General features: G+C 46.4%; 1 protein-coding gene across 22 annotated transcripts in view; it reads left to right on the top strand.

Annotated features, from left to right (window-relative positions):
• The window catches only part of LOC106613918 (transcription factor COE3), a 196,985-nt gene that overhangs the window by 141,884 nt on the left and 27,376 nt on the right, over positions 1 to 27,725 (top strand). For 14 of the 22 annotated variants that reach the window (XM_045687599.1, XM_045687637.1, XM_045687608.1 and 11 more), the window contains exons 9-10: positions 1,793 to 1,926; positions 2,850 to 2,976. In XM_045687599.1, the coding sequence (XP_045543555.1) occupies positions 1,793 to 1,926; positions 2,850 to 2,976 (261 nt within the window). The remainder of the gene's footprint in view (positions 1 to 1,792; positions 1,927 to 2,849; positions 2,977 to 27,725) is intronic. The other 8 variants (XM_045687610.1, XM_045687639.1, XM_045687618.1 and 5 more) reach the window with 1 other exon arrangement.

Genomic DNA, 27,725 nt, shown 5'->3' on the forward strand with positions numbered 1-27,725 from the left:
TCACTGCTTGTATGAGAGGTATCGACATGTTGAATGCACCGAGCTGTCTGTCTAAACTACTGGCACACAGCTCGGACACCCATGTATACCCCACAAGACATACCACCAGAGGTCTCTTCACAGTCCCCAATTCCAGAACAGACTATGGAAGGCGCACAGTACTACATAGATCCATGACTACATGGAACTCTATTCCACATCAAGTGACTCATGCAAGCAGTAGAATCAGATTTAAAAAACAGATTAAAAAAACACCTTATGGAACAGCGGGGACTGTGACGCAACACAAACATAAGCACAGACACATACATACACACACACACACACACACACACACACACACACACACACACACACACACACACACACACACACACACACACACACACACACACTCACACACACTCTCACACACACACACACACACACACACACACACACACACACACACACACACGATAGCATATACACTATACACACACGTACACATGGGTTTTGTACTGTATATATGTGGTAGTGGTGGAGTAGGGGCCTGAGGGCACACAGTCTGTGAATATATTGTAATGTTTTTAAAATTGTATAAACTGCCTTAATTTTGCTGGACCCCAGGAAGAGTAGCTGCTGTCTTGGCAGCAGCTAATGGGGATCCATAATAAATTCAAATACAAAGGTCAGTCAATACAGAACATTTCAAGAACTTCAAAAGTTTCTTCATGTGCAGTCGCAAAAACCATCGAGCGCTATGATGAAACTGGCTCTCACGATGACCGCCACAGAAAGGAAGACCCAGAGTTACCTCTGCTGCAGAGGATAAGTTCATTAGAGTTACCAGCCTCAGAAATTGCAGCCCAACTAAACGCTTCACAGAGTTCATGTAACAGACACATCTCAACATCAACTGGTCAGAGGAGACTGTAAATTGCTACAAAGAAACCACTACTAAAAGGACACCAATAAGAAGAAGAGACTTGCTTGGGCCAAGAAACACGAGCAATGGACATTAGACCAGTCAAAAGTTGTCCTTTGGTCTGGAGTCCAAATTGGAGATTTTTGGTTCCAACCGCTGTGTCTTTGTGAGACACGGTGTGGGTGAACGGATGTTCTCCACTTGTGTATTTCCCACCGTAAAGCATGGAGGAGGACAGGTTATGGTGTGGGGGTGACACTGTCTGTGATTTATTTAGAATTCAAGGCACACTTAACCAGCATGGTTACCACAGCATTCTGCAGCGATACGCCATCCCATCTGGTTTGGGCTTAGTGGGACTATCATTTGTTTTTCAACAGGACAATGACTCAACACACCTCCAGTCTATGTAAGGGCTATTTGACCAAGAAGGAGAGTGATGTCTTCACAAATATTCCTACAAAGTAGAAAATAGTAAAAATAAAGAAAAACCCTTGAATGAGTAGGTGTTGTAGACCTTAGGACCAGTAGAGGCCTGGAGATGCTAAACGTGTTTATGTTAATTAACGGTCTTTTGCAATGACAATAACCCGGCTGACAAAAAATGTCATGACCGCCACAGCCCGAGTAACAGCCATATTTACCCCAACACACCATTTGCTACAGCAAGTCATTTTTTTCCTCTGGATTTCTGTAGCTAGAACAAACCAATAGTCTGTCGGCCTTTTGCCTTGTAAAAGATGCTAATGAGTTTTGTCTTTAACCACATGAGTAACGCTGCTCGGTCTGATGTAAGATCTGGCTTTTCAGTGCCTGGTGTTTTGTTTTATTATTCAGGCTAGTTGGAAGGTCCTAAATTCTCTCTGTTGTTCTGTCTGTTACAAGCAGCTACCCCCTGCATCAAAGCCATCAGCCCTAGTGAAGGATGGACCACGGGAGGAGCCACAGTCATCATCATAGGAGATAACTTCTTTGACGGTCTCCAAGTTGTGTTCGGGACGATGCTTGTGTGGAGTGAGGTAAGAAGCCTTTGAAATGGTTCTTTATTCCAGACTCGGTGTTCTCATGTATACATCAGAATCACTGTTGTATTTCAGAGCAATTAGCATAGAAAAAAAAAACATAGATTTTTGAATTGTGAAAAAAAAAGGATAAATGTTAGCATGTACCACACAGCAGTTTGTGTTAATGGAATCTGACACTTTACACAGCTTTGCTTAGACTGTTTGCACCCTGGATAGTTGATCAAGCAGTCTGAAGCATGCTAGCTAATGGGCTCTTTTAGCTGCAGCTATCCCCATTAATATCAGCTTTGCTCCTGTGGAATAATCACAGGAGTAGATCAGAAGCTAGATAATGGAAAACAGGCGGGAAAAAATGTGAATCCGATTGAAACCAAGAAACCTCTCAGGAACGGGGAAAAGAAAACCGTTAAGGTCTCGCAAAAAACAATGGAACAATTAGGGGGCCTGAGATATAACAAGAGTGAATTAACACTGTGAGGGAAGGGGGCAGAGGGGAGTTGGGGGGAGGGGGTATGGACATATGGAGGCGTTTTTGATGTGAACCACGGCCCTCTGGCCCTTCCTGTGAAAAACCCCAAACCCCAAACCCAGCGCCCAGAACATTTACTGATTAAAGAAAAGACCAAGAGACAACCCAGAAAACTTAGAGCTGAGAGCCGTTCCTTCAGGGCAGTGTGGCTGTGTAGCAGTGTGTGTGTGTGTGTGTGTGTGTGTGTGTGTGTGTGTGTGTGTGTGTGTGTGCAGCCTTGATACCCCAGCTAGATGACAGGCTAATTTAGACTCATTGCTGTAATTGACTGGAGCTGGCAAGCGTCACTCCACCAGCCAGAGTAGAGCCGGCAGTCAGACAGGCATCATCCAGCACTTCACGCTGTTCACTCACCACTTCTGTTTGGTTCACCCATTGATTCCTACAGCTGATTACACCCCATGCCATCAGAGTGCAGACCCCACCCAGGCACATCCCAGGAGTCGTGGAAGTCACCCTCTCCTACAAGTCCAAGCAGTTCTGCAAAGGGGCTCCTGGACGATTTGTCTACACTGGTAAGTCCATTACACTGGCTACTACTCTGTCTTATTGCTCCTTCTCTTAACCCTCACGCCCTCTCTCTGTCTCTGTCTCTCTGTCTCTGTCTCTCTGTCTCTCTCTCTCTCTCTGTCTCTCTGTCTCTCTGTCTGTCTCTCTGTCTCTCTGTCTGTCTCTCTGTCTGTCTCTGTCTCTCTCTCTGTCTGTCTGTCTGTCTGTCTGTCTGTCTGTCTGTCTGTCTGTCTGTCTGTCTGTCTGTCTGTCTGTCTGTCTGTCTCTCTGTCTGTCTCTCTCTGTTGTTCCCCCTTCATTCCATTGTTACTTTCCATTCTCCTCTCCTCCCCCTCTTCTCTTGTCTCTCTCACTCTTTCTGTCCCTTTCTCTCTCCCTGTCTGTCTCTTCATGCTCTGCTAAGAGCTGTGGCCCACCCAGCTGTAACAATGACTCCCAGCGCTGCTCTGCTCTCCGGGCTGTAAAACGTGTGAGAGTTGCCTGGTTAGAGGTGATCCGAGGGGGTCTCTCTCTCTCTCTCTCTCTCTCTCTCTCTCTCTCTCTCTCTCTCTCTCTCTCTCTCTCTCTCTCTCTCTCTCTCTTTCAATTCAAGGGGCTTTATTGGCATGGGAAACATATGTTAACATTGCCAAAGCAAGTGAAGTAGATAATATACAAAAGTGAATTAAACAATAAAAATTAACAGTAAACATTACACTCACAGAAGTTCCAAAATAATAAAGACATTACAAATGTCATTTTATGTATATATACAGTGTTGTAACGATGTGCAAATGGTTAAAGTACAAAAGGGCAAATAAATGAACATAAATATGGGTTGTAATCACTGGTTTTGTGGGCAGTGTGCACATAGCCTGTCTTCTCTTGAGAGCCGGTTCTGCCTACGGCGGCCTTTCTCAATAGCAAGATTATGCTCACTGAGTCTGTACAAAGTCAAAGCTTTCCTTAAGTTTGGGTCAGTCACATTGGTCAGGTATTCTGCCACTGTGTACTCTCTGTTTAGGGCCAAATAGTATTCTAGTTTGCTCAGTTTTTTTGTTAATTCTTTCCAATGTGTCAAGTAATAATCTTTTGGTTTTCTCATGATTTGGTTGGGTCTAATTGTGTTGCTGTCCTGGGGATCTGTGGGGTCTGTTTGTGTTTGTGAACAGAGCCCCAGGACCAGATTGCTTAGGGGACTCTTCTCCAGGTTCATCTCTCTGTAGGTGATTGCTTTGTTATGGAAGGTTTGGGAATCGCTTCCTTTTAGGTGGTTGTAGAATTTAACAGCTCTTTTCTGGATTTTGGTAATTAGCGGGTATCGGCTTAATTCTGCTCTGCATGCATTATTTGGTGTTTTACGTTGTACACAGAGGATATTTTTGCAGAATTCTGCATGCAGAGTCTTAATTTGGTGTTTCTCCCATTTTGTGAATTCTTGGTTAGTGAGCAGACCCCAGACCTCACAACCATAAAGGGTTGTGGGTTATATAACTGATTCAAGTACTTTTAGCCAGATCCTAATTGGTATGTCAAATTTTATCTTCCTTTTGATGGCATAGAATGCCCTTCTTGCCTTGTCTCTCAGGGTTACCTGTGGTGCTGATGTTTAGGCCAAGTTATCTATAGTTTTTTGTGTACTCTAGGGCAACGGTGTCTAGATGGAATTTGTATTTGTGGTCCTGGCGACTGGACTTTTTTTGGAACACCATTATTTTTGGTCTTACTGAGATTTACTGTCAGGGCCCAGGTCTGGCAGAATTTGTGCAGAATATCTAGGTGCTGCTGTAGGCCCTCCTTGGTTGGTGACAACTCTCTCTCTCTCTCTCTCTCTCTGCTGTAATCCTATCCCTGTCCCATCTAGGGAGGCAGCTGCCAAGTCCTGTTAATCTCAAACCATCACAACACATCACATGACTCATCTCATGTCTCGCTGTGGCCACGCTTTTTCCGAAGACGGAAAATAAAAAAAACTGTGCAGAGAGACACATGTTGCATTGCAGAGGTTGTGTGTGTGTGTGTGTTGGGGACTGTGTGTGTGTGGATGTGTACATATGTGCGTGCCCGCATGTGTGTGTGTGTGTGTGTGTGTGTGTGTGTGTGTGTGCTTTCAGTCCTGGCTACGTGTGTGGGTTTGTGTTTATGTGTGGTGTGATAGTGTTTAGTAGTAGGGGTCACAATCTGGGACTGTCTGGGAGCCAGAGGCTGGTGAAGGCTAATCTATGGTCTGTAGCAGTTAGGGAAGGTGTGTGTGTGTGTGTGTGTGTGTGTGTGTGTGTGTGTGTGTGTGTGTGTGTGTGTGTGTGTGTGTGTGTGTGTGTGTGTGTGTGTGTGTGTGTGTGTGTGTGTGTGTGTGTGTGTGTGTGTGTGTGTGTGTGTGTGTGTGTGTGTGTGTGTGTGTGTGTGTGTGTGTGTTTTAGGGGCAGAGAAGAGAAGGAGAGGAGTGATGAGGGAGAACAGGTCAATGTCTGTCTGACCTGGAAGCTTCTGTCTGATCCCAAATTGACGAGGACGATATGAGATAATCACCAGGAATTACTCTCACTCCTTGAAACCTGATCCAGGACCAGCTAGGGCTCTGGGCTTTGGTTAAAAGTAGTGCACTATATAGGGAGTAGCGTGCAATATGGGCTGCACCCTAACATTTAACCCCCGCTGCAGGAATGGACCAGAGAACAAGAAGGCAGCTGGATCATGCAATAACAGTGTAGTGTGCTGTGTAAAGAGACATATATACATTAACACACGAATGGTGCTAATACCATCATATAGAGGTATATACATTAACACATGAATGGTGCTAATTCAGTCATATTATATACATTAACACATGAATGGTGCTAATTCAGTCATATAGAGGTATATACATTAACACATGAATGGTGCTAATTCAGTCATATTATATACATTAACACATGAATGGTGCTAATACAGTCATATTATATACATTAACACATGAATGGTTATAATACTGTCATATAGAGGTATATACATTAACACATGAATGGTGCTAATTCAGTCATATTATATACATTAACACATGAATGGTGCTAATTCAGTCATATAGAGGTATATACATTAACACATGAATGGTGCTAATTCAGTCATATTATATACATTAACACATGAATGGTGCTAATTCAGTCATATAGAGGTATATACATTAACACATGAATGGTGGTAATTCAGTCATATTATATACATTAACACATGAATGGTGCTAATTCAGTCATATAGAGGTATATACATTAACACATGAATGGTGCTAATTCAGTCATATTATATAGATTAACACATGAATGGTTATAATACCGTCATATAGAGGTATATACATTAATACATGAATGGTTATAATACCGTCATAGAGAGGTATATACAGTATACAGTTGAAGTCAGAAGTTTACATACACTTAGGTTGGAGTCATTAAAACTCGTTTTTCAACCACTCCACAAATTTCTTGTTAACAAACTATAGTTTTGGCAAGTCGGTTAGGACATCTACTTTGTGCATGACACAAGTCATTTTTCCAACAATTGTTTACAGACAGATTATTTCACTTATAATTCACTGTATCACAATTCCAGTGGGTCAGAAGTTTACATACACTAAGTTGACTGTGCCTTTAAACAGCTTGTAAAATTCCAGAAAATGATGTCATGGCTTTAGAAGCTTCTGATAGGCAAATTTACATAATTTGAGTCAATTGGAGGTGTACCTTTGGATGTATTTCAAGGCCTACCTTCAAACTCAGTGCCTCTTTGCTTGACATCATGGGAGAATCAAAAGAAATCAGACACGACCTCAGATTTTTTTTTTTAGACCTCCCACCAGTCTAGTTCATCCTTGGGAGCAATTTCCAAACGCCTGAAGGTACCACATTCATCTGGACAAACAATATTACGCAAGTATAAACATCATGGGACCAAGCAGCCGTCATACCGCTCAGGAAGGAGGCGCGTTCTGTCTCCTAGAGATTAACATGCTTTGGTGCGAAAAGTGCAAATCAATCCCAGAACAACAGCAAAGGACCTTGTGAAGATGCTGGAGGAAATAGGTACAAAAGTATCTATATCCACAGTAAAATGAGTCCTATATCGATATAACCTGAAAAGTCGCTCAGCAAGGAAGAAGCCACTGCTCCAAAAGCGGCATAAAAAAATCGAGACTACGGTTTGCAACTGCACATGGGGACAAAGATCGTACTTTTTGGAGAAATGTCCTCTGGTCTGATGAAACAAAAATAGAACTGTTTGACCATAATGACCATCGTTATGTTTGGAGGAAAAAGGGGGAGGCTTGCAATCCGAGGAACACCATCCCAACCGTGAAGCACGGGGGTGGCAGCATCATGTTGTCGGGGTGCTTTGCTGCAGGAGGATCTGGTGCACTTCACAAAATAGATGGCCTCATGAGGAAAGAAAATTATGTGGATATATTGAAGGAACATCTCAAGACATCAGTCAGGAAGTTAAAGCTTGGTCGTAAATGAGTCTTCCAAAGCGTCCCACCCGTGGTGCACTCCATCAACAGCAGGTGCATTTCAAGAGCAGCAAATTTGAATCCAAATAAATGTCAAAATTCAAATTTTTCAAACATACAACTATTTTACACCCTTTGAAAGATAAACATCTCCTTAATCTAACCACGTTTTACGATTTCAAAAAGGTTTTACGGCGAAAGCATAAATTTAGAGTATGTTAGGACAGTACATTTACAAGAGTTGTGTGTAATGTTGTGCCAATTCAAAGACAGGCGTCACCAAAACCATAAAATCAGCTAAAATTATGCACTAACCTTTTACAATCTCCAACAGATGACACTCCTAGGACATTATGTTAGACAATGCATGCATTTTTAGTTCTATCAAGTTCATATTTCTATCCAAAAACAGCGTTTTACTGTGGCGTTGATGTTCAGGAAATCGTTTCCCTCCAATAACCGGCATTCAAGTCAGCACCACAAATTAAATAATTAAAATTAGAAAACATTGGTAAAATATTATATTGTCATTTAAAGAATTATAGATTTACATCTCTTGAACGCAATCAACTTGCCAGATTTAAAAATAACCTTACTGGGAAATCACACTTTGCAATAATCTGAGCACTGCGCCCAGAAAAATACGCGTTGCGATACAGACTAGCCGCCATGTTGGGGAGATCTAAAATCGAAAATACTATGTAAATAATCCATTACCTTTGATTCTCTTCATCAGATGTCACTTCCAGGTATCACAGGTCCATAACGAATGTAGTTTTGTTCAAAAAAGCTCATCATTTATGTCCAAAAATCTCCGTCTTGTTAGCACATGATCTAAGCCCGCCGGACTTCACTTCATGAACGAGGGGAAAAAATATATTTACGTTCGTTCAAACATGTCAAACGTTGTATAGCATAAATCATTAGGGCCTTTTTAACCAGAACATGAATAATATTCAAGGTGGACGAATGCATTCTCTTTTATAACGTATTGGAACGAGGGTACCCAACATGAACTCGCGCGCCAGGTGTCTAATGGGCCATCATCGTTCCATGGCTCTTGTTCGGTCAGATCTCCCTCCAGAAGACTCAAAACACTTTGTAAAGGCTGGGGACATCTAGTGGAAGCAATAGGAAGTGCCAAAATATTCCTCAGCCCCTGTGTTTTTCAATGGCATAGGTTTAAAGGTAATACAACACATCAGGTATCCACTTCCTGTCAGAATCTGTCTCAGGGTTTTGCCTGCCAAATGAGTTCTGTTATACTCACAGACACCATTCAAACAGTTTTAGAAACTTTAGGGTGTTTTCCATCCATATATAATAAGTATATGCATATTCTAGTTACTGGGTAGGATTAGTAACCAGATTAAATCGGGTACATTTTTTTATCCAGCCGTGCAAATACTGCCCCCTAGCCCTAACAGGTTAAGGACAACAAAGTCAAGGTATTTGAGTGGCCATCACAAAGCCCTGACCTCAATCCTATAGAATATTTGTGGGCAGAATTGAAAAAGGGCATGCGAGCAAGGAGGCCTACAAACCTGACTCAGTTACACCAGCTCTGTCCGGAGGAATGGGCCAAAATTCACCCAACTTATTGTGGGAAGCTTGTGGAAGGCTACCTGAAACATTTGACCCAAGTTAAACAATTTAAAGGCACTGCTACCAAATACTACTTGAGTGTATGTAAACTTCTGACCCACTGGGAATGTGATGAAAGAAATAAAAACTGAAATAAATCATTCTCTCTTTTATTATTCTGACCTTTCACGTTCTTAAAATAAAGTGGTGATCCTAAGTGACCTAAGACAGGGAATTTTTACTAGGATTAAATGTCAGGAATTGTGAAAAACTGAGTTTAAATGTATTTGGCTAAGGTGTATGTTAACTTCCGACTTCAACTGTATTAACACATGAATGGTTCTAATACAGTCATATTATTACATTAACACATGAATGGTGCTATTTCAGCCCCATATAAAAGTTCCATATTTAAAGCGGGAAGGGAGTGTTAGTCAGACTAAAGGGGACTACAATGGGAACTATCATCAGACTAAAGGGGACTACAATGGGAGCTATCATCAGACTAAAGGGGACTACAATGGGAACTATCATCAGACTAAAGGGGACTACAATGGGAACTCTTCTCAGGCTAAAGGGGACTACAATGGGAACTCTTATCAGACTAAAGGGGACTACAATGGGAACTCTTATCAGACTAAAGGGGACTACAATGGGAACTATCATCAGACTAAAGGGGACTACAATGAGAACTCTTATCAGACTAAAGGGGACTACAATGGGAACTATCATCAGACTAAAGGGGACTACAATGGGAACTATCATCAGACTAAAGGGGACTACAATGGGAACTCTTATCAGACTAAAGGGGACAACAATGGGAACTATCATCAGACTAAAGGGGACTACAATGGGAACTATCATCAGACTAAAGGGGACTACAATGGGAACTCTTATCAGACTAAAGGGGACTACAATGGGAACTATCATCAGACTAAAGGGGACTACAATGGGAACTCTTATCAGACTATAGGGGACTACAATGGGAACTCTTATCTGACTAAAGGGGACTACAATGGGAACTATCATCAGACTAAAGGGGACAACAATGGGAACTCTTATCAGACTAAAGGGGACTACAATGAGAACTCTTATCAGACTAAAGGGGACTACAATGGGAACTCTTATCAGACTAAAGGAGACTACAATGGGAACTATCATCAGACTAAAGGGGACTACAATGGGAGCTATCATCAGACTAAAGGGGACTACAATGGGAGCTATCATCAGACTAAAGGGGACTACAATGAGAACTCTTATCAGACTAAAGGGGACTACAATGAGAACTCTTATCAGACTAAAGGGGACTACAATGGGAACTATCATCAGACTAAAGGGGACTACAATGGGAACTCTTATCAGACTAAAGGGGACTACAATGGGAACTCTTATCAGACTAAAGGGGACTACAATGGGAACTCTTATCAGACTAAAGGAGACTACAATGGGAACTCTTATCAGACTAAAGGGGACTACAATGGGAACTCTTATCAGACTAAAGGGGACTACAATGGGAACTATCATCAGACTAAAGGGGACTACAATGGGAACTATCATCAGACTAAAGGGGACTACAATGGGAACTATCATCAGACTAAAGGGGACTACAATGGGAACTCTTATCAGACTAAAGGGGACTACAATGGGAACTCTTATCAGACTAAAGGGGACTACAATGGGAACTCTTATCAGACTAAAGGGGACTACAATGGGAACTATCATCAGACTAAAGGGGACTACAATGGGAACTATCATCAGACTAAAGGGGACTACAATGGGAACTCTTATCAGACTAAAGGGGACTACAATGGGAACTCTTATCAGACTAAAGGGGACTGCTCTCCTTGTCAGTGATTAGACAGCATTACTCTGAGGTGTTTTGAGTAACCCAGTATTTTTTGATCAATTCATAGATTTTTTAATGCAGTATTTATTAACTGTTGTTGAAATACGATAATGCAATGCTTTAATTGCTATTTTGTCTTTGACTAATACTGATGAGGTATATTTTTGTTCTAATTTCTACACTTTAATATTCATCCCATAAAAGCCTTGGAATTATTCAATTCTTAACAATTTCTTTCTAATTTGTGTAAGCACTATTGATTGGAAACAAATATTAACACATTTTTCAGTAGTAGTTCATTCTGAAACAGCCTTTTTGAACCTGATGTCTAAAGAGGTCTCTGTAGTTTAAGCGAGAGGAGGGAATGGTATTTTTTGGAAAAGTAAATGTATCTAATTGAATGGCCGTCTAGTTATTTAACCAAATTGTTTGGAGGAAATGGGTGTTAACAATCCTCCCAGCATGATTCTAGAATCAGAACAGCTCATGTAGAATTTAAAAGGTTCACACGGAGCCCCCTCCTTTTAAGCGACACACCCACTCACCAGGAATGAAAGGAATTATCCCAAATGACGGGGAGTCGACATTGGCTCCCTAGTGAGAGCAGCGTACTGTAGAGGTTCAGTATGGCGTGTTTATGTGGACCACTTTCCCTGTTTGTGAACAGATGTGAGCAGAGCAAGGAAGATGTTTTCTCTCATCTGTTGTACACCCTGTATTGAAGAGAGGGAGACTTAAAAAGCCATTACTCAACTGTGACTCAATGAGGCCTCATGTTTCTACTAGAAAGGTCCCGGTACGTTATGGGATCAATGAAACTGATCAGCTCACTGTATAGTAAAGAGAAGTATCCACCCACAACCCTCCACATTCTCTACACTACATGTGGTAGTCACTTAAAAATGGCCCGTCCTTGGCTAGCATCCACCTTCACAATGGCTAGCATCCACCTTCACAATGGCTAGCATCCACCTTCACAATGGCTAGCATCTACCTTCACAACTGCTAGCATCCACCTTCACAATGGCTAGCATCCACCTTCACAACGGCTAGCATCTACCTTCACAACGACTAGCATCCATCGTCACAATGGCTAGCATCTACCTTCACAACGGCTAGCATCTACCTTCACAACGGCTAGCATCCACCTTCACAACAGCTAGCATTCACCTTCACAATGGCTAGCATCCACCTTCACAACGGCTAGCATCCACCTTCACAACAGCTAGCATCCACCTTCACAATGGCTAGCATCCACCTTCACAATGGCTAGCATCTACTTTCACAATGGCTAGCATCTACCTTCACAACGGCTAGTATCCATCTTCACAATGGCTAGCATCTACCTTCACAACGGCTAGCATCCACCTTCACAACGGCTAGCATCTACCTTCACAATGGCTAGCATCCACCTTCACAACGGCTAGCATCTACCTTCACAGTGGCTAGCATCCACCTTCACAACGGCTAGCATCCATCTTCACAATGGCTAGCATCTACCTTCACAATGGCTAGCATCTACCTTCACAACGGCTAGCATCCACCGTCACAATGGCTAGCATCTACCTTCACAACGGCTAGCATCCACCTTCACAACGGCTAGCATCTACCTTCACAACGGCTAGCATCCATCTTCACACCGGCTAGCATCCACCTTCACAACGGCTAGCATCTACCTTCACAACGGCTAGCATCCACCTTCACAACGGCTAGCATCCATCTTCACAACGGCTAGCATCTACCTTCACAATGCAAACTACACAATTCACCAACCAGCCTAGAAACCAAAGTGTTATGACATTACAACACAGAGGTGTTTACAGGTCTTTGGTGTTCGTTGAGATGTGTCTGTAGTGTCAACAGCATCGGTGAGTCTGCTGGTTTAAAGAGACAGTCGATCATTATTTTCCATCACAGCCAACACAAACGGGCTGTCTCAGAGGTCATCGCTCTTTAAACAAATGACTTCGTCTTCGTACTCGAAGCTGAAAATTTGCCCCCTTTAATTGCCTCCCACACTGCCTCTCTCTCTCTCTCTCTCTCTCTCTCTCTCCCTCTCAGTGCCTCGCGGCGTTGGACTGCTGGGTCAAGTGGTGTTGGATTTAAAACGTCAGTTAAATGTTACATGTTGAATGGTGGCAGCAGGGCAGGAATAATGAGGACACACAGAGGAAGGATCCAGAAGGCTGACTCTGAATGGGGTTGGACATACATATAAACTGTAGGGGTGTACGGGTCTAATGGTATGTGTAACTCTGGTGTTAAAGGGGCCTTTATCTGATGCTTTCCCATTGTGTCGTTCTGTGTGAGCCATGCTGTTACTGTTAGTGTAGCTGGGGCCTGAACAAGCTTCTACACTAGTACCTCGTATAGTTGTAACCTTGTACGCTGTACATTTGTATCCTTGTACGCTGTACATTTGTAACCTTGTACGTTGTACATTTGTATCCTTGTACGCTGTACATTTGTAACCTTGTACGCTGTACATTTGTATCCTTGTACGCTGTACATTTGTATCCTTATATGCTGTACATTTGTAACCTTGTACGCTGTACATTTGTATCCTTGTACGCTGTACATTTGTAACCTTGTACCTTGTACGCTGTACATTTGTATCCTTGTACCTTGTACGCTGTACATTTGTAACCTTGTACGCTGTACATTTGTATCCTTGTACGCTGTACATTTGTAACCTTGTGCCATGTACGCTGTACACCTGTATGTCTGGTCCACTATCATGGCTATTTCAGGCTCCAGCCCTGTAGCCTTCTTCCTTCCCGATAGAAAATGGTACAGCTGTTTATCAGTCCTATAGCTGTCTGTTCCTCTTCTCTTCTGTCCAATCCTTTGTGTCCTTTGAAGATCTGCTTGTTCTCGCTGTGTTTTTGTTGTTGTTGTGCTTTAACCTTGTTTTGTTCCTTGTTCCGCCGTGTCTTTTGTTACCCACAAGGCCGTTTGTGGTGGCAGGCGAGTGTCTGATACCTGTATCGGTTATCCATTGATCAGGCCTGGCAGCAGGAACAGGCTGTCAGGAGGATCCCAGAGAAATCAAAGAGCTTCCTTCCGTGTTTTGTCTTCCTGCCAATACTCCTCACTGTAATAAGTCATCCAGCGCTGAGCAGGCACTTTTTAACAGGAGCTTCCAGATGTTACGTTTAAGCCCCTTCTATTGGATTGGACGGAGAAACTTGTTTCTTACTCCCTTTGTTGTCCTATCGGCTTGTTAGTAAGCTGCTCTGATGAGTTCAGCTAAAAAGAAAAGAAAAAAAATATTTGCCTAAAAATGTTGGCAGCCACTTTTTTATTTTTATTATATTACCTAAAATTTGGAGACAGACAGAGATATTTTCTTCTTGTGTGGGAGTGAGAAAGGGAGTGAGAAAGGGAGTGAGAAAGGGAGTGAGTAAGGGAGTGAGAAAGGGAGTGAGAAAGGGAGTGAGTAAGGGAGTGAGAAAGGGAGTGAGTAAGGGAGTGAGTAAGGGAGTGAGAAAGGGAGTGAGAAAGGGAGTGAGTAAGGGAGTGAGAAAGGGAGTGAGTAAGGGAGTGAGAAAGTAGGAAAGAGAGAGCGAGAGAGAGAGAGTGATGAATCACAGAGCAAGAGGAGGGAGATAGAGGAGAAAGAGGTGTGACTTGTGGTTGAGAGGTAATAGAGTCTTTATCATGGCTGCTGCCTCCTGAACACCCTTTATAACCCACCCTGAACTATGACAGGCTTCAGGAATAAACCTCAGCATTGCCTCTAATTGCATCAAAGCTATTGCTTTCTATTTAGGCATGGAGGCACGATCACTGACAGCCTGCATGGCCTTTCTGCCTCGCTGGAGGCCAGGGGAGGGAATAAAGACCGTGCCGACTGGGCTATCATACCGCCGACACTATTTGTCCTAATCAGTGACACCCATTTACCAGAATTGTTTAAAATGAACTATATCTCATACAGAAATGGTACATTTTACAGACCGCCATTCATCACAGGGAAATTGTGGTTGCCGGTAAACCTTTCCTTTACTTACAATGGGGATGGTGAGACATGCATCAAAATGCAAAAAAAAAAAATAGATTTGCGAGGGAGAGCTGTCACACATTTATCAGGGATAAAGGAACATTATTTGTTAATTTCCCAACCCGGCCCCTGACAGAGTGCTTCATCTTATGGTCCTGTGCTGACCACCATGGTCCTTTCTGTTAGGAGGACAAGTCAAGCACATTTCTTTTTCTTTTTTTTTGCGGCTGCTTCTCTCTAACAAGATCAATTTGTCTATCAGCGTACGACACCTCTCTCCATCTCTCCATTCCTCCATACCTTCCTTTTCCACTCCAGAAGAATTTGAACAGCCGCTGGACTCTGTTTGTCTGTTACTCTCTGTGGATTTGGGTTCTTCAGTACGGTAGAGCCTGGGATCTAGCATTGGCCAGAGGAGGGTTGATAAATCACAAAGTTTTCTTGTCAAGGTGAATCTATCGACTTTACTGCACCAAAAAACTGAGGAAATGTAGAAGAGAGGAGACAGCCATTCATCATCCCAAAAAAGGACAAAGGGGTCATTTCACCGCTTCACTCAAATAAAGAAGACTGGAGATGTACTGTTGAAGTGTTCCTGGTCTTCTCCAGGCCTCCCTATTGGACACAGGTCCAGGGCTCCCTATTGGGTGCAGGTCCAGGGCTCCCTATTGTCTGCAGATCCAGGGCTCCCTATTGGGTGCAGGTCCAAAGTAGTGCACTATATGTTGAATAGTGTATCCAGAATCTCCAGGTCTTCAGCAGCACTGTGGCACCAGAACCAGACTTCCTCTGCCATGTTCATTTAAAATCCATTATCACCAGTCCCAGGTCCAGGTCTGGGTTTCCCTTCCTGTCTTGTTATAATGTATGTCCATCATACCATTTCCTAACCGTTTATCCTGAAACTGGTTTCTAATGCTATTTATTAGCGCAGTCACTCTCTCATTTATTTTTTACACATTTTTCTCCCCAATTTCGTGATGTGCAATTGGTAGTTACGGTCTTGTTCCATCGCTGCAACTCTGCTACGGACTTGGGAGAGGCGGAGGTCGAGAGCCTTGCGTCCTAGCAAGCTGCACTGCTTCTTGACACACTGCTCGCTTAACGCGAAAGCCAGCCGCACCAATGTGTCGGTGGAAACACCGTACAGCTGGCGACTGAAGTCAGCCTGCAGGCGCCCGGCCCGCCACAAGGAGTCGCTAGAGCGTGATGGGACAAGGTAATCCCTGCCTGGCCAAACCCTCCCCTAACCCGGAAGACGCTGGGCCAATTGTATGCTGCCTCATGGGTCTCCCGGTCACGGCCGGCTGTGACACAGTCTGGGATCGAACCCGGGTCTGTAGTGACGCCTCAAGCACTGCAATGCACTGCTGCGCAACTCGGGAGGCCTCTCCCTCTCCCTCTCCCTCTTTTAAAACTTAGATGTTTAGAGGTAGTAAATATCACAACACATGGTGCTTTACAAACCCTGCTCCCAAACAACAAACCCTGCTCCCAAACAACAAACCCTGCTCCCAAACAACAAACCCTGCTCCCAAACAACAAACCCCGCTCCCAAACAACAAACCATGCTCCCAAACAACAAACCCTGCTCCCAAACAACAAACCCTGCTCCCAAACAACAAACCATGCTCCCAAACAACAAACCCTGCTCCCAAACAACAAACCCTGCTCCCAAACAACAAACCCTGCTCCCAAACAACAAACCCTGCTCCCAAACAACAAACCCTGCTCCCAAACAACAAACCCTGCTCCCAAACAACAAACCATGCTCCCAAACAACAAACCTTGCTCCCAAACAACAAACCCTGCTCCCAAACAACAAACCCTGCTCCCAAACAACAAACCATGCTCCCAAACAACAAACCATGCTCCCAAACAACAAACCTTGCTCCCAAACAACAAACCCTGCTCCCAAACAACAAACCCTGCTCCCAAACAACAAACCTTGCTCCCAAACACCAAACCATGCTCCCAAACAACAAACCCTGGCCCCCAATAAAAAAATACTAATAAAAAAACAAAACTATTTCTTGTTAAATACTAGCTAGCTCCTGTATCAGCCTTTATCTCTATACTATCTACAGTACAATCCACCAGGCTCCCTCCTCCTCCTCCCCTCCCCACGGACTGAGCTCTCTCCAACTCTTTCTCCCTTTCTTCCTTTCTCCCTCTCTCTCTCTCTCTCTCTCCAACTCTTTCTCCCTTTCTCTCCCTCTCCCTCTCCCTCTCCCTCTCCCTCTCCCATTGTGAAGGTGGATGCTAGCCGTTGTGAAGGTGAATGCTAGCCATTGTGAAGGTGGCCCGGCCCACTCTACACTACTTTGTAAAGAGTGTTGTTTGAATGCAATCCAATAGTTGTGGCCTAGCTAGGGTTGTTTCTCTCTTCACAGTGCATAAGACAGTCGAGTTATTATCTTCCTGGTGTGGTGCGTTGTTGTCAAATCACCTTTATTTACGTCAGACACCCGGCCCGGGTCAACCCGACCGCCGACTGGTTCATGTGCTGTGGTGGGAAGGCAATGCCACATCTCACCAGGCCTGGTCGTCAGGAGAGGAGTTGGGGTCCTTGTGCCAATGGAACATCTGGGGGTCTGGTTTGGTTAGGATGGGAGGTGAGGTGGGAGTAGAGGGAGGGGTAGGGTGGGAGGTAGGGTGGGAGTAGAGGGAGGGGTAGGGTGGGAGAAGGGAGGTGGAGTTGGAGTAGAGGGAGGTGAGGGTAGGGTGAGAGGTGTGGTGTGGTGGAAGTAGAGGGGGGTGAGGGTAGGGTGGTGAGGTGAGGTGGGACTAGAGGGAGGAGAGGGTAGGGTGGGAGGTGAGGTGAGGTGGGACTAGAGAGAGGAGAGGGTAGGGTGGGAGGTGAGGTGAGGTGGGACTAGAGGGAGGAGAGGGTAGGGTGGGAGGTGAGGTGAGGTGGGACTAGAGGGAGGAGAGGGTAGGGTGGGAGGTGAGGTGAGCTGGGACTAGAGGGAGGAGAGGGTAGGGTGGGAGGTGAGGTGAGGTGGGACTAGAGGGAGGAGAGGGTAGGGTGGGAGGTGAGGTGAGGTGGGACTAGAGGGAGGAGAGGGTAGGGTGGGAGGTGAGGTGAGGTGGGACTAGAGGGAGGAGAGGGTAGGGTGGGAGGTGAGGTGAGGTGGGACTAGAGGGAGGAGAGGGTAGGGTGGGAGGTGAGGTGAGGTGGGACTAGAGGGAGGAGAGGGTAGGGTGGGAGGTGAGGTGAGGTGGGACTAGAGGGAGGAGAGGGTAGGGTGGGAGGTAGGGTGAGGTGGGACTAGAGGGAGGAGAGGGTAGGGTGGGAGGTGAGGTGAGGTGGGACTAGAGGGAGGAGAGGGTAAGGTGGGAGGTGAGGTGAGGTGGGACTAGAGGGAGGAGAGGGAAAGAAGGGTTACAGGGGAGAGACACTTCCTCTACTAATTAGTCTAAGAACATAACACTCTCCTCACTGCCAGGGAGATGTGCTCTTGTAAAGGGGATATTTCATGTCATTGTTTGATGGCATGTAATTATACTGTGACTTGTGAAATCCAAGGCTGTAATTGAAACAAGTGGCAGAAATTGAGCACGATCTCTCCCATTTCCCCTTTCCCTCCCTCCCTCTCTCCCTCTCTCCCTCTCTTCCCCACTACAATTTCCCCTTTCCCTCCCTCTCTCTCTCCCCCTCTCCCCTCCCCATTCTGCCTTTCCCTCCCTCCCTCTCTCTCTCCCTCTCTTCCCTGCTACAATTTCCCCTTTCCCTCCGTCTCTCTCTCCCCCTCCCCATTCCCCATTCCATATTCCCCCTTTTCCCTTTCCCTCCCTCTCTCTCTCCCCCTCTCCCCTCCCCATTCTGCCTTTCCCTCCCTCCCTCTCTCTCTCCCTCTCTTCCCTGCTACAATTTCCCCTTTCCCTCCGTCTCTCTCTCCCCCTCCCCATTCCCCATTCCATATTCCCCCTTTTCCCTTTCCCTCCCTCTCTCTCTCCATCTTTCCCCCTCTCCCTTTCCCCTTTCCCTCCCTCCCTCTCTCCCCCTCTCCCTTTCCCCTTTCCCTCCCTCCCTCTCTCCCCCTCTACATTTCCTCTTTCCCTCCCTCTCTTTCTCCCCCTACCCATTCCCCCTTTCCCCCCTCTCCCTCTCCCTCTCTTCCCCATCTACCATTACCCCTGTCCCTCCCTTTCTCTCCCCCCTCCCCATTCCCCCTTTCCCCTCCTCTCTCTCTCCCTCTCTTCCCCCTCTACCATTCCCCTTTCCCTCCCTCCCCCTCTCTATTTAAAGAAGAGAAAATAGGACCTCAGGATGATTAGGGTATATTTATCTCACCTCTTTGCTATTTTGAATGACTTTATAATGCTTCTTTAAATAGGTTGTCCTTGCTACTTCAGGAACGCTAGTCCTGCTCTGCTCGGCTAGTCAAAGACAGGATGGATGATAGATGTGGGGTTTAGCCTTCCCTGGCCTCTGTGTCTCCTCTCCTCTTCCCAGGTCTCGGTCCTGCCATACACTCATTGGGTCTGTCAAGAAATGGCACCCTATTCCCTATATAGTACACTACTTTTGACCAGGGCCCTATGTAGGGAATAGGGTGCCATTCAGAACAGAGACAGCATCTGTGATTGGAATCCATTGCCAAATGTATTGAGAAATGAATGAGAAAGAAGCAAAGTATTGACTATGAGAGGAAAACACAACTCATCCTAAATGAGGAAATCGCAGCAATAATTTAGCTGCCATTGATTTATTTTTTGCAGCTGCCCTGTCCTTGTATTGATCTTCATTTTACAATATTCATTTGCACCTGCGATCGGCTGTGAGAGGGAACCAATTTGATTTGAAATCAGTTGGTTGGCTGTTAACCTGAGACTGGTACTACTACAGCCTTCATCGATGTGGTTCACTAAGTACCGTTGGGCTAGTGGTGGGGGTTTGAGGTTGGGGGCTGGGGTCTGTTGTATTCTGCCTTTTAATATTACTCTGTCAGAAATTACATTTCAAGTCTATTTCTGTTAAATATAACAGTGGGACCACCACCATCCCTCGGCTGAGTGTCCATCTCCTCAGCCTGCCTGTCTGCGCACGGCGCTTTAACCCTGGCAGGAACAATCTCCTTTCTGCCTGTCTGCAATTCAGCCCTCCCTCTCTCTCCTCCTCTCTCCCTCTCCTCCTCCTCTCTCCCTCTCCTCCTCCTCTCTCCCTCTCCTCCTCCCTCTCTCTCCTCCTCTCTCCCTCTCCTCCTCCTCTCTCCCTCTCCTCCTCCCTCTCTCTCCTCCTCCTCCCTCTCTCCTCCTCTCTCTCTCTCATCATAATACCTGTGTCGGTTCAAAGTTCATGAAATTTCTATGAGCATTGATCTGTCGCCATTGATTTTTAAATGTTTTATTCGGCTGCTAGATCTTTTGAAGTTTTAATTTGCGGAGCGTTTTATTTTCTGGGAGAGTTCCCACCGGTGTCAGAGTGTATATACGCGTGACGTATTGACTGGAACGCTTTGTGAAAAGGGGTCTAAATTCAAACTACTGTAGTTGAAGGGAATATTGTAGTCGCCATTTTTCAACAGTTTGTCCTTCTATTTAAAACACTGGATGACGTTAGATATCCTTTTTGGTAAGGTTTCTGTTTGGTGAGAAAAAGCGTAGTGTTTCTAGTAGATCAGTAGCAATCAGTCGAGGTTCTGGAGTGTTCAATCATTTCATCCTGGCAGTCTATTTCACCTGGTCATGTTCACCTAGTTACCTCTCCCTGGAACATTTCATATCTTCAAGGTGATATAATTGCTATTGGCGTTTTCTACCCTCTGATCCGCCAGGTTAATGTGTAAACGACTTGTCAGCAAATAGCACTTTGTCCCTGGAATCACCAACACCCCCTCCAGGGGAATGACTTTAGAGGAGCAATTTGATTTGACTTTATTTAATTTTTTACACATTACCAGTGTTCCCTTTTTTTTAATATCTGTAGTGGAGTATAGAACAGCCCCTCTGTCCTTCTCCCTCCCTGGTTCACAGTAACAGCAGCCTCCCTGGCAGAGATAGTGGAGTATAGAACAGCCCCTCTGTCCTTCTCCCTCCCTGGTCCACAGTAACAGCAGCCTCCCTGGCAGAGATAGTGGAGTATAGAACAGCCCCTCTGTCCTTCTCCCTCCCTGGTCCACAGTAACAGCAGCCTCCCTGGCAGAGATAGTGGAGTATAGAACAGCCCCTCTGTCCTTCTCCCTCCCTGGTCCACAGTAACAGCAGCCTCCCTGGCAGAGATAGTGGAGTATAGAACAGACCCTCTGTCCTTCTCCCTCCCTGGTCCACAGTAACAGCAGCCTCCCTGGCAGAGATAGTGGAGTATAGAACAGAAGACCCTCTGTCCTTCTCCCTCCCTGGTTCACAGTAACAGCAGCCTCCCTGGCAGAGATAGTGGAGTATAGAACAGCCCCTCTGTCCTTCTCCCTCCCTGGTCCACAGTAACAGCAGCCTCCCTGGCAGAGATAGTGGAGTATAGAACAGCCCCTCTGTCCTTCTCCCTCCCTGGTCCACAGTAACAGCAGCCTCCCTGGCAGAGATAGTGGAGTATAGAACAGCCCCTCTGTCCTTCTCCCTCCCTGGTCCACAGTAACAGCAGCCTCCCTGGCAGAGATAGTGGAGTATAGAACAGCCCCTCTGTCCTTCTCCCTCCCTGGTCCACAGTAACAGCAGCCTCCCTGGCAGAGATAGTGGAGTATAGAACAGACCCTCTGTCCTTCTCCCTCCCTGGTTCACAGTAACAGCAGCCTCCCTGGCAGAGATAGTGGAGTATAGAACAGCCCCTCTGTCCTTCTCCCTCCCTGGTCCACAGTAACAGCAGCCTCCCTGGCAGAGATAGTGGAGTATAGAACAGCCCCTCTGTCCTTCTCCCTCCCTGGTCCACAGTAACAGCAGCCTCCCTGGCAGAGATAGTGGAGTATAGAACAGCCCCTCTGTCCTTCTCCCTCCCTGGTCCACAGTAACAGCAGCCTCCCTGGCAGAGATAGTGGAGTATAGAACAGCCCCTCTGTCCTTCTCCCTCCCTGGTCCACAGTAACAGCAGCCTCCCTGGCAGAGATAGTGGAGTATAGAACAGCCCCTCTGTCCTTCTCCCTCCCTGGTTCACAGTAACAGCAGCCTCCCTGGCAGAGATAGTGGAGTATAGAACAGCCCCTCTGTCCTTCTCCCTCCCTGGTCCACAGTAACAGCAGCCTCCCTGGCAGAGATAGTGGAGTATAGAACAGACCCTCTGTCCTTCTCCCTCCCTGGTTCACAGTAACAGCAGCCTCCCTGGCAGAGATAGTGGAGTATAGAACAGACCCTCTGTCCTTCTCCCTCCCTGGTTCACAGTAACAGCAGCCTCCCTGGCAGAGATAGTGGAGTATAGAACAGACCCTCTGTCCTTCTCCCTCCCTGGTTCACAGTAACAGCAGCCTCCCTGGCAGAGATAGTGGAGTATAGAACAGCCCCTCTGTCCTTCTCCCTCCCTGGTTCACAGTAACAGCAGCCTCCCTGGCAGAGATAGTGGAGTATAGAACAGACCCTCTGTCCTTCTCCCTCCCTGGTTCACAGTAACAGCAGCCTCCCTGGCAGAGATAGTGGAGTATAGAACAGACCCTCTGTCCTTCTCCCTCCCTGGTTCACAGTAACAGCAGCCTCCCTGGCAGAGATATTGGAGTATTGCACAGCCCCTCTGTCCTTCTCCCTCCCTGGTCCACAGTAACAGCAGCCTCCCTGGCAGAGATAGTGGAGTATAGCACAGCCCCTCTGTCCTTCTCCCTCCCTGGTCCACAGTAACAGCAGCCTCCCTGGCAGAGATAGTGGAGTATAGAACAGCCCCTCTGTCCTTCTCCCTCCCTGGTCCACAGTAACAGCAGCCTCCCTGGCAGAGATAGTGGAGTATAGAACAGCCCCTCTGTCCTTCTCCCTCCCTGGTTCACAGTAACAGCAGCCTCCCTGGCAGAGATAGTGGAGTATAGAACAGACCCTCTGTCCTTCTCCCTCCCTGGTCCACAGTAACAGCAGCCTCCCTGGCAGAGATAGTGGAGTATAGAACAGCCCCTCTGTCCTTCTCCCTCCCTGGTCCACAGTAACAGCAGCCTCCCTGGCAGAGATAGTGGAGTATAGAACAGAAGACCCTCTGTCCTTCTCCCTCCCTGGTTCACAGTAACAGCAGCCTCCCTGGCAGAGATAGTGGAGTATAGAACAGAAGACCCTCTGTCCTTCTCCCTCCCTGGTTCACAGTAACAGCAGCCTCCCTGGCAGAGATAGTGGAGTATAGAACAGCCCCTCTGTCCTTCTCCCTCCCTGGTTCACAGTAACAGCAGCCTCCCTGGCAGAGATAGTGGAGTATAGAACAGCCCCTCTGTCCTTCTCCCTCCCTGGTTCACAGTAACAGCAGCCTCCCTGGCAGAGATAGTGGAGTATAGAACAGCCCCTCTGTCCTTCTCCCTCCCTGGTTCACAGTAACAGCAGCCTCCCTGGCAGAGATAGTGGAGTATAGAACAGCCCCTCTGTCCTTCTCCCTCCCTGGTTCACAGTAACAGCAGCCTGCCTGCTACGTCTCAGTCGGACTCGACAACAACAGCAGACTCTCTGGTTGACATGGTGTTGTATTTTCAAGGCCTGCTCAAAAAAACAGTAATAATGAGGGTGGTCTGTTTTCAGCGAGGACAAAACTAACTGAATTATTACCAACGCATGATTGGGAAGTAGCAGGAAGATGAGCATTATTAAAATGAAAATGGAACTCATTTATAGCCTGAACCCAGCAGCTGGCGGGAGCAGACCAAGGCTGTGTCCCAAATGACACCATATTCCCTATGGACCCTGGTCAAAACTAGTGCACTACGTAGGGAATAGGGTGCCATTTTGGGGTGCATTCCAAATGAATTCCTTCCTGTTTTTATTAAGGGAGTCAGATTATTCAGTCAGGAGGAAGAAATGAGAGTAAATTACCCCAGCTGTTCCTGGTCTTCTCTCACTCTTCTCTTCTCCCTCTCTCTCTTCTCCCTCTCTCTCTTCTCCCTCTCTTCTCCCTCTCTCTTCTCCCTCTCTTCTCCCTCTCTTTTCTCCCTCTCTTTTCTCCCTCTCTCCTCTCGCTTCTCTCTCTTCTCTTCTCCCTCTCTCTTCCCCCTCTCTCTCTTCTCCCTCTCTCTTCTCCCGCTCTTCTCCCTCTCTTTTCTCCCTCTCTCCTCTCGCTTCTCTCTCTTCTCTTCTCCCTCTCTCTTCCCCCTCTCTCTCTTCTCCCTCTCTCTTCTCCCGCTCTTCTCCCTCTCTTTTCTCCCTCTCTCCTCTCGCTTCTCTCTCTCTCTTCTCCCTCTCTTCTCTCTCTCTCTTCCCCCTCTCTCTTCCCCCTCTCTTCTCTTCTCCCTCTCTTTTCTCCCTCTCTCCTCTCTCTTCTCTCTCTTCTCCCTCTCTTCCCCCTTCTCTCTTCCCCCTCTCTCTTCTCCCTCTCTCCTCTCTCTTCTCCCTCTCTTCCCCCTTCTCTCTTCCCCCTCTCTTTTCTCCCTCTCTCTTCCCCCCTCTCTTCTCTTCTCCCTCTTCTCTTCTCCCTCCTCCCTCTCTTCCCTCTCTTCTCACACTCTCTTCTCACACTCTCTTCCCCCTCTTTCTTCCCCCTCTCCCTCCCTCCTTCAGAACCCCCTGTAAAACAATGGGCTTCTGGCGTTAAAAGACACTTCCCGTCCATGTTTTGGTTTCTCAGTGTGTGTGTGTGTGTGTGTGTGTGTGTGTGTGTGTACATTTTACTGTACTTCACTGTTCTTCACAACAATAGTAAACCACTTAAAACTCAGAGGTGATGACATTTTGACGGTCCTCACTTGTAAGAAGGTTACTTTAGGCTCAGGGTTAAGGTTAGAATTAGGGTTCGAGTTAGGGGTTAAGGTTAGAATTAGGGTTTGAGTTAGGGGTTAAGGTTAGAATTAGGGTTTGAGTTAGGGGTTAAGGTTAGAATTAGGGTTCGAGTTAGGGGTTAAGGTTAGAATTAGGGTTCGAGTTAGGGGTTAAGGATAGAATTAGGGTTCGAGTTAGGGGTTAAGGTTAGAATTAGGGTTTGAGTTAGGGGTTAAGGGTTAGGGTCAGGGAAAATAGGATGTTGAATGTTAATCAATTGTTGGTCGCCTAAAAGTCCTCACAAGTATACTAAGACATAGCAGGTTATCAATGGCTGTTGTCATGTGATCTGATTGGAGGTTATCAATGGCTGTTATCATGTGATCTGATAGGAGGTTATCAGTGGCTATTGTCATGTGATCTGATAGGAGGTTATCAGTGGCTGTTGTCATGTGATGTGATAGGAGGTTATCAGTGGCTGTTATCATGTGATCTGGGTGTATGGGTGCTGTATTTTCTATTGTGTTGTTATTATGCCATAGTTCTCATATTGTAAAATAAAGGCTTGTCTCTGCCAAGCATCTAGTGTTGTACAGAGAGTCGCTTTACTGAAGAATGTTGTTTCTGTGAGAACAAGGTCAAAGCTTTCCATCATTTAAGCACACACACACACACACACACACACACACACACACACACACACACACACACACACACACACACACACACACACACACACACACACACACACACACACACACACCACGTGCAGTAATCATCTAAGCAGTGTTTTCTGTAAGGATCCAGAGTCTCAACATCCTCTGATCTAAATGAGGTCTGATGAAGCTAATTACCATCAGGATCCCAACCTGACCCCAGTCAGTACCTCACTTTACATTCACCTGCAGCAGGAGAAGGTGTGTGTGTGTGTGTGTGTGTGTGTGTGTGTGTGTGTGTGTGTGTGTGTGTGTGCGTGCGCATGCCTGCATGTGCCTAGGTCTCGTGTTCTCTCCCTCCCCATCTCTCCTCGTCTTCCTTTCCCTGTCGTTTACCAAATCAGGATAAAGGCAGAGCATCTGAGCTCATTACCAAACACATCTTCTCCCTGGTGAAAGACCTGCATCGTTCATCACAGGCCTTAAACAGACATGAGCGCGGTTTGATTTAACGCTAAGCCTTAGCTGAGGACAAGGCCTGGTCTGGAACACAGAGAACAGGAAGAGCTAACAAACAACACTATGATGGGACATATCTAACACAGGACTAGATAGTAGCCAGACAACACTATGATGGGACATATCTAACACAGGACTAGATAGTAGCCAGACAACACTATGATGGGACATATCTAACACAGGACTAGATAGTAGCCAGACAACACTATGATGGGACATATCTAACACAGGACTAGATAGTAGCCAGACAACACTATGATGGGACATATCTAACACAGGACTAGATAGTAGCCAGACAACACTATGATGGGACATATCTAACACAGGACTAGATAGTAGCCAGACAACACTATGATGGGACATATCTAACACAGGACTAGATAGTAGCCAGACAACACTATGATGGGACATATCTAACACAGGACTAGATAGTAGCCAGACAACACTATGATGGGACATATCTAACACAGGACTAGATAGTAGCCAAACAACACTATGATGGGACATATCTAACACAGGACTAGATAGTAGCCAGACAACACTATGATGGGACATATCTAACACAGGACTAGATAGTAGCCAGACAACACTATGATGGGACATATCTAACACAGGACTAGATAGTAGCCAGACAACACTATGATGGGACATATCTAACACAGGACTAGATAGTAGCCAGACAACACTATGATGGGACATATCTAACACAGGACTAGATAGTAGCCAGACAACACTATGATGGGACATATCTAACACAGGACTAGATAGTAGCCAGACAACACTATGATGGGACATATCTAACACAGGACTAGATAGTAGCCAGACAACACTATGATGGGACATATCTAACACAGGACTAGATAGTAGCCAGACAACACTATGATGGGACATATCTAACACAGGACTAGATAGTAGCCAGACAGAAGTCATGACAGATACCAGCAGTCCGGACATCCATATGTATCCATACATGTAAATATCCGTCTTCCTAGTAATCATGAATATTATCGTCACCCTAGGGGACCTCCACACTCCTCTATGTCCTCTGATCAGGTCACAGTGGGTCCCTCCCTCCCTCATTATCCCAGAGGTCAGAGGTCACTAAGCAGATTTGGGAAGAAGTTGGGTGAGATCAATACATATTATCCCTGAGCAAAGCGGCGCTGACAGTTTGAATTGCAGCATATGTTTACCCCCAAACCAGGCAATTTATCTTAATATCAGCGGTGTAATGCGAAGCAGGTGAAAGGTTAGAAAATCTCTCCACCTCATAATACCCAGTTCTAAAAGAGGAGAGTGCTATTGATTGGTTGGGGCTAGGTGCCAAGGGCTGAGGCAGGAGAGGGGCAGAGAGCTGAGGCAGGAGAGGGGCCAAGGGCTGAGGCAGGAGAGGGGCCGAGGGCTGAGGCAGGAGAGGGGCAGAGGGCTGAGGCAGGAGAGGGGCAGAGAGCTGAGGCAGGAGAGGGGCCAAGGGCTGAGGCAGGAGAGGGGCCAAGGGCTGAGGCAGGAGAGGGGCCGAGGGCTGAGGCAGGAGAGGGGCAGAGGGCTGAGGCAGGAGAGGGGCAGAGAGCTGAGGCAGGAGAGGGGCCAAGGGCTGAGGCAGGAGAGGGGCCAAGGGCTGAGGCAGGAGAGGGGCAGAGAGCTGAGGTAGGAGAGGGGCCAAAGGCTGAGGCAGGAGAGGGGCCGAGGGCTGAGGCAGGAGAGGGGCCGAGGGCTGAGGCAGGAGAGGGGCAGAGGGCTGAGGGGCCGAGGGCTGAGGCAGGAGAGGAGCCAAGGGCTGAGGCAGGAGAGGGGCCGAGGGCTGAGGCAGGAGAGGGGCAGAGGGCTGAGGGGCCGAGGGCTGAGGCAGGAGAGGAGCCAAGGGCTGAGGCAGGAGAGGGGCCGAG

The sequence above is a fragment of the Salmo salar genome, chromosome ssa01 (assembly GCF_905237065.1).
Source record: "Salmo salar chromosome ssa01, Ssal_v3.1, whole genome shotgun sequence".
NCBI lineage: Eukaryota > Metazoa > Chordata > Actinopteri > Salmoniformes > Salmonidae > Salmo > Salmo salar.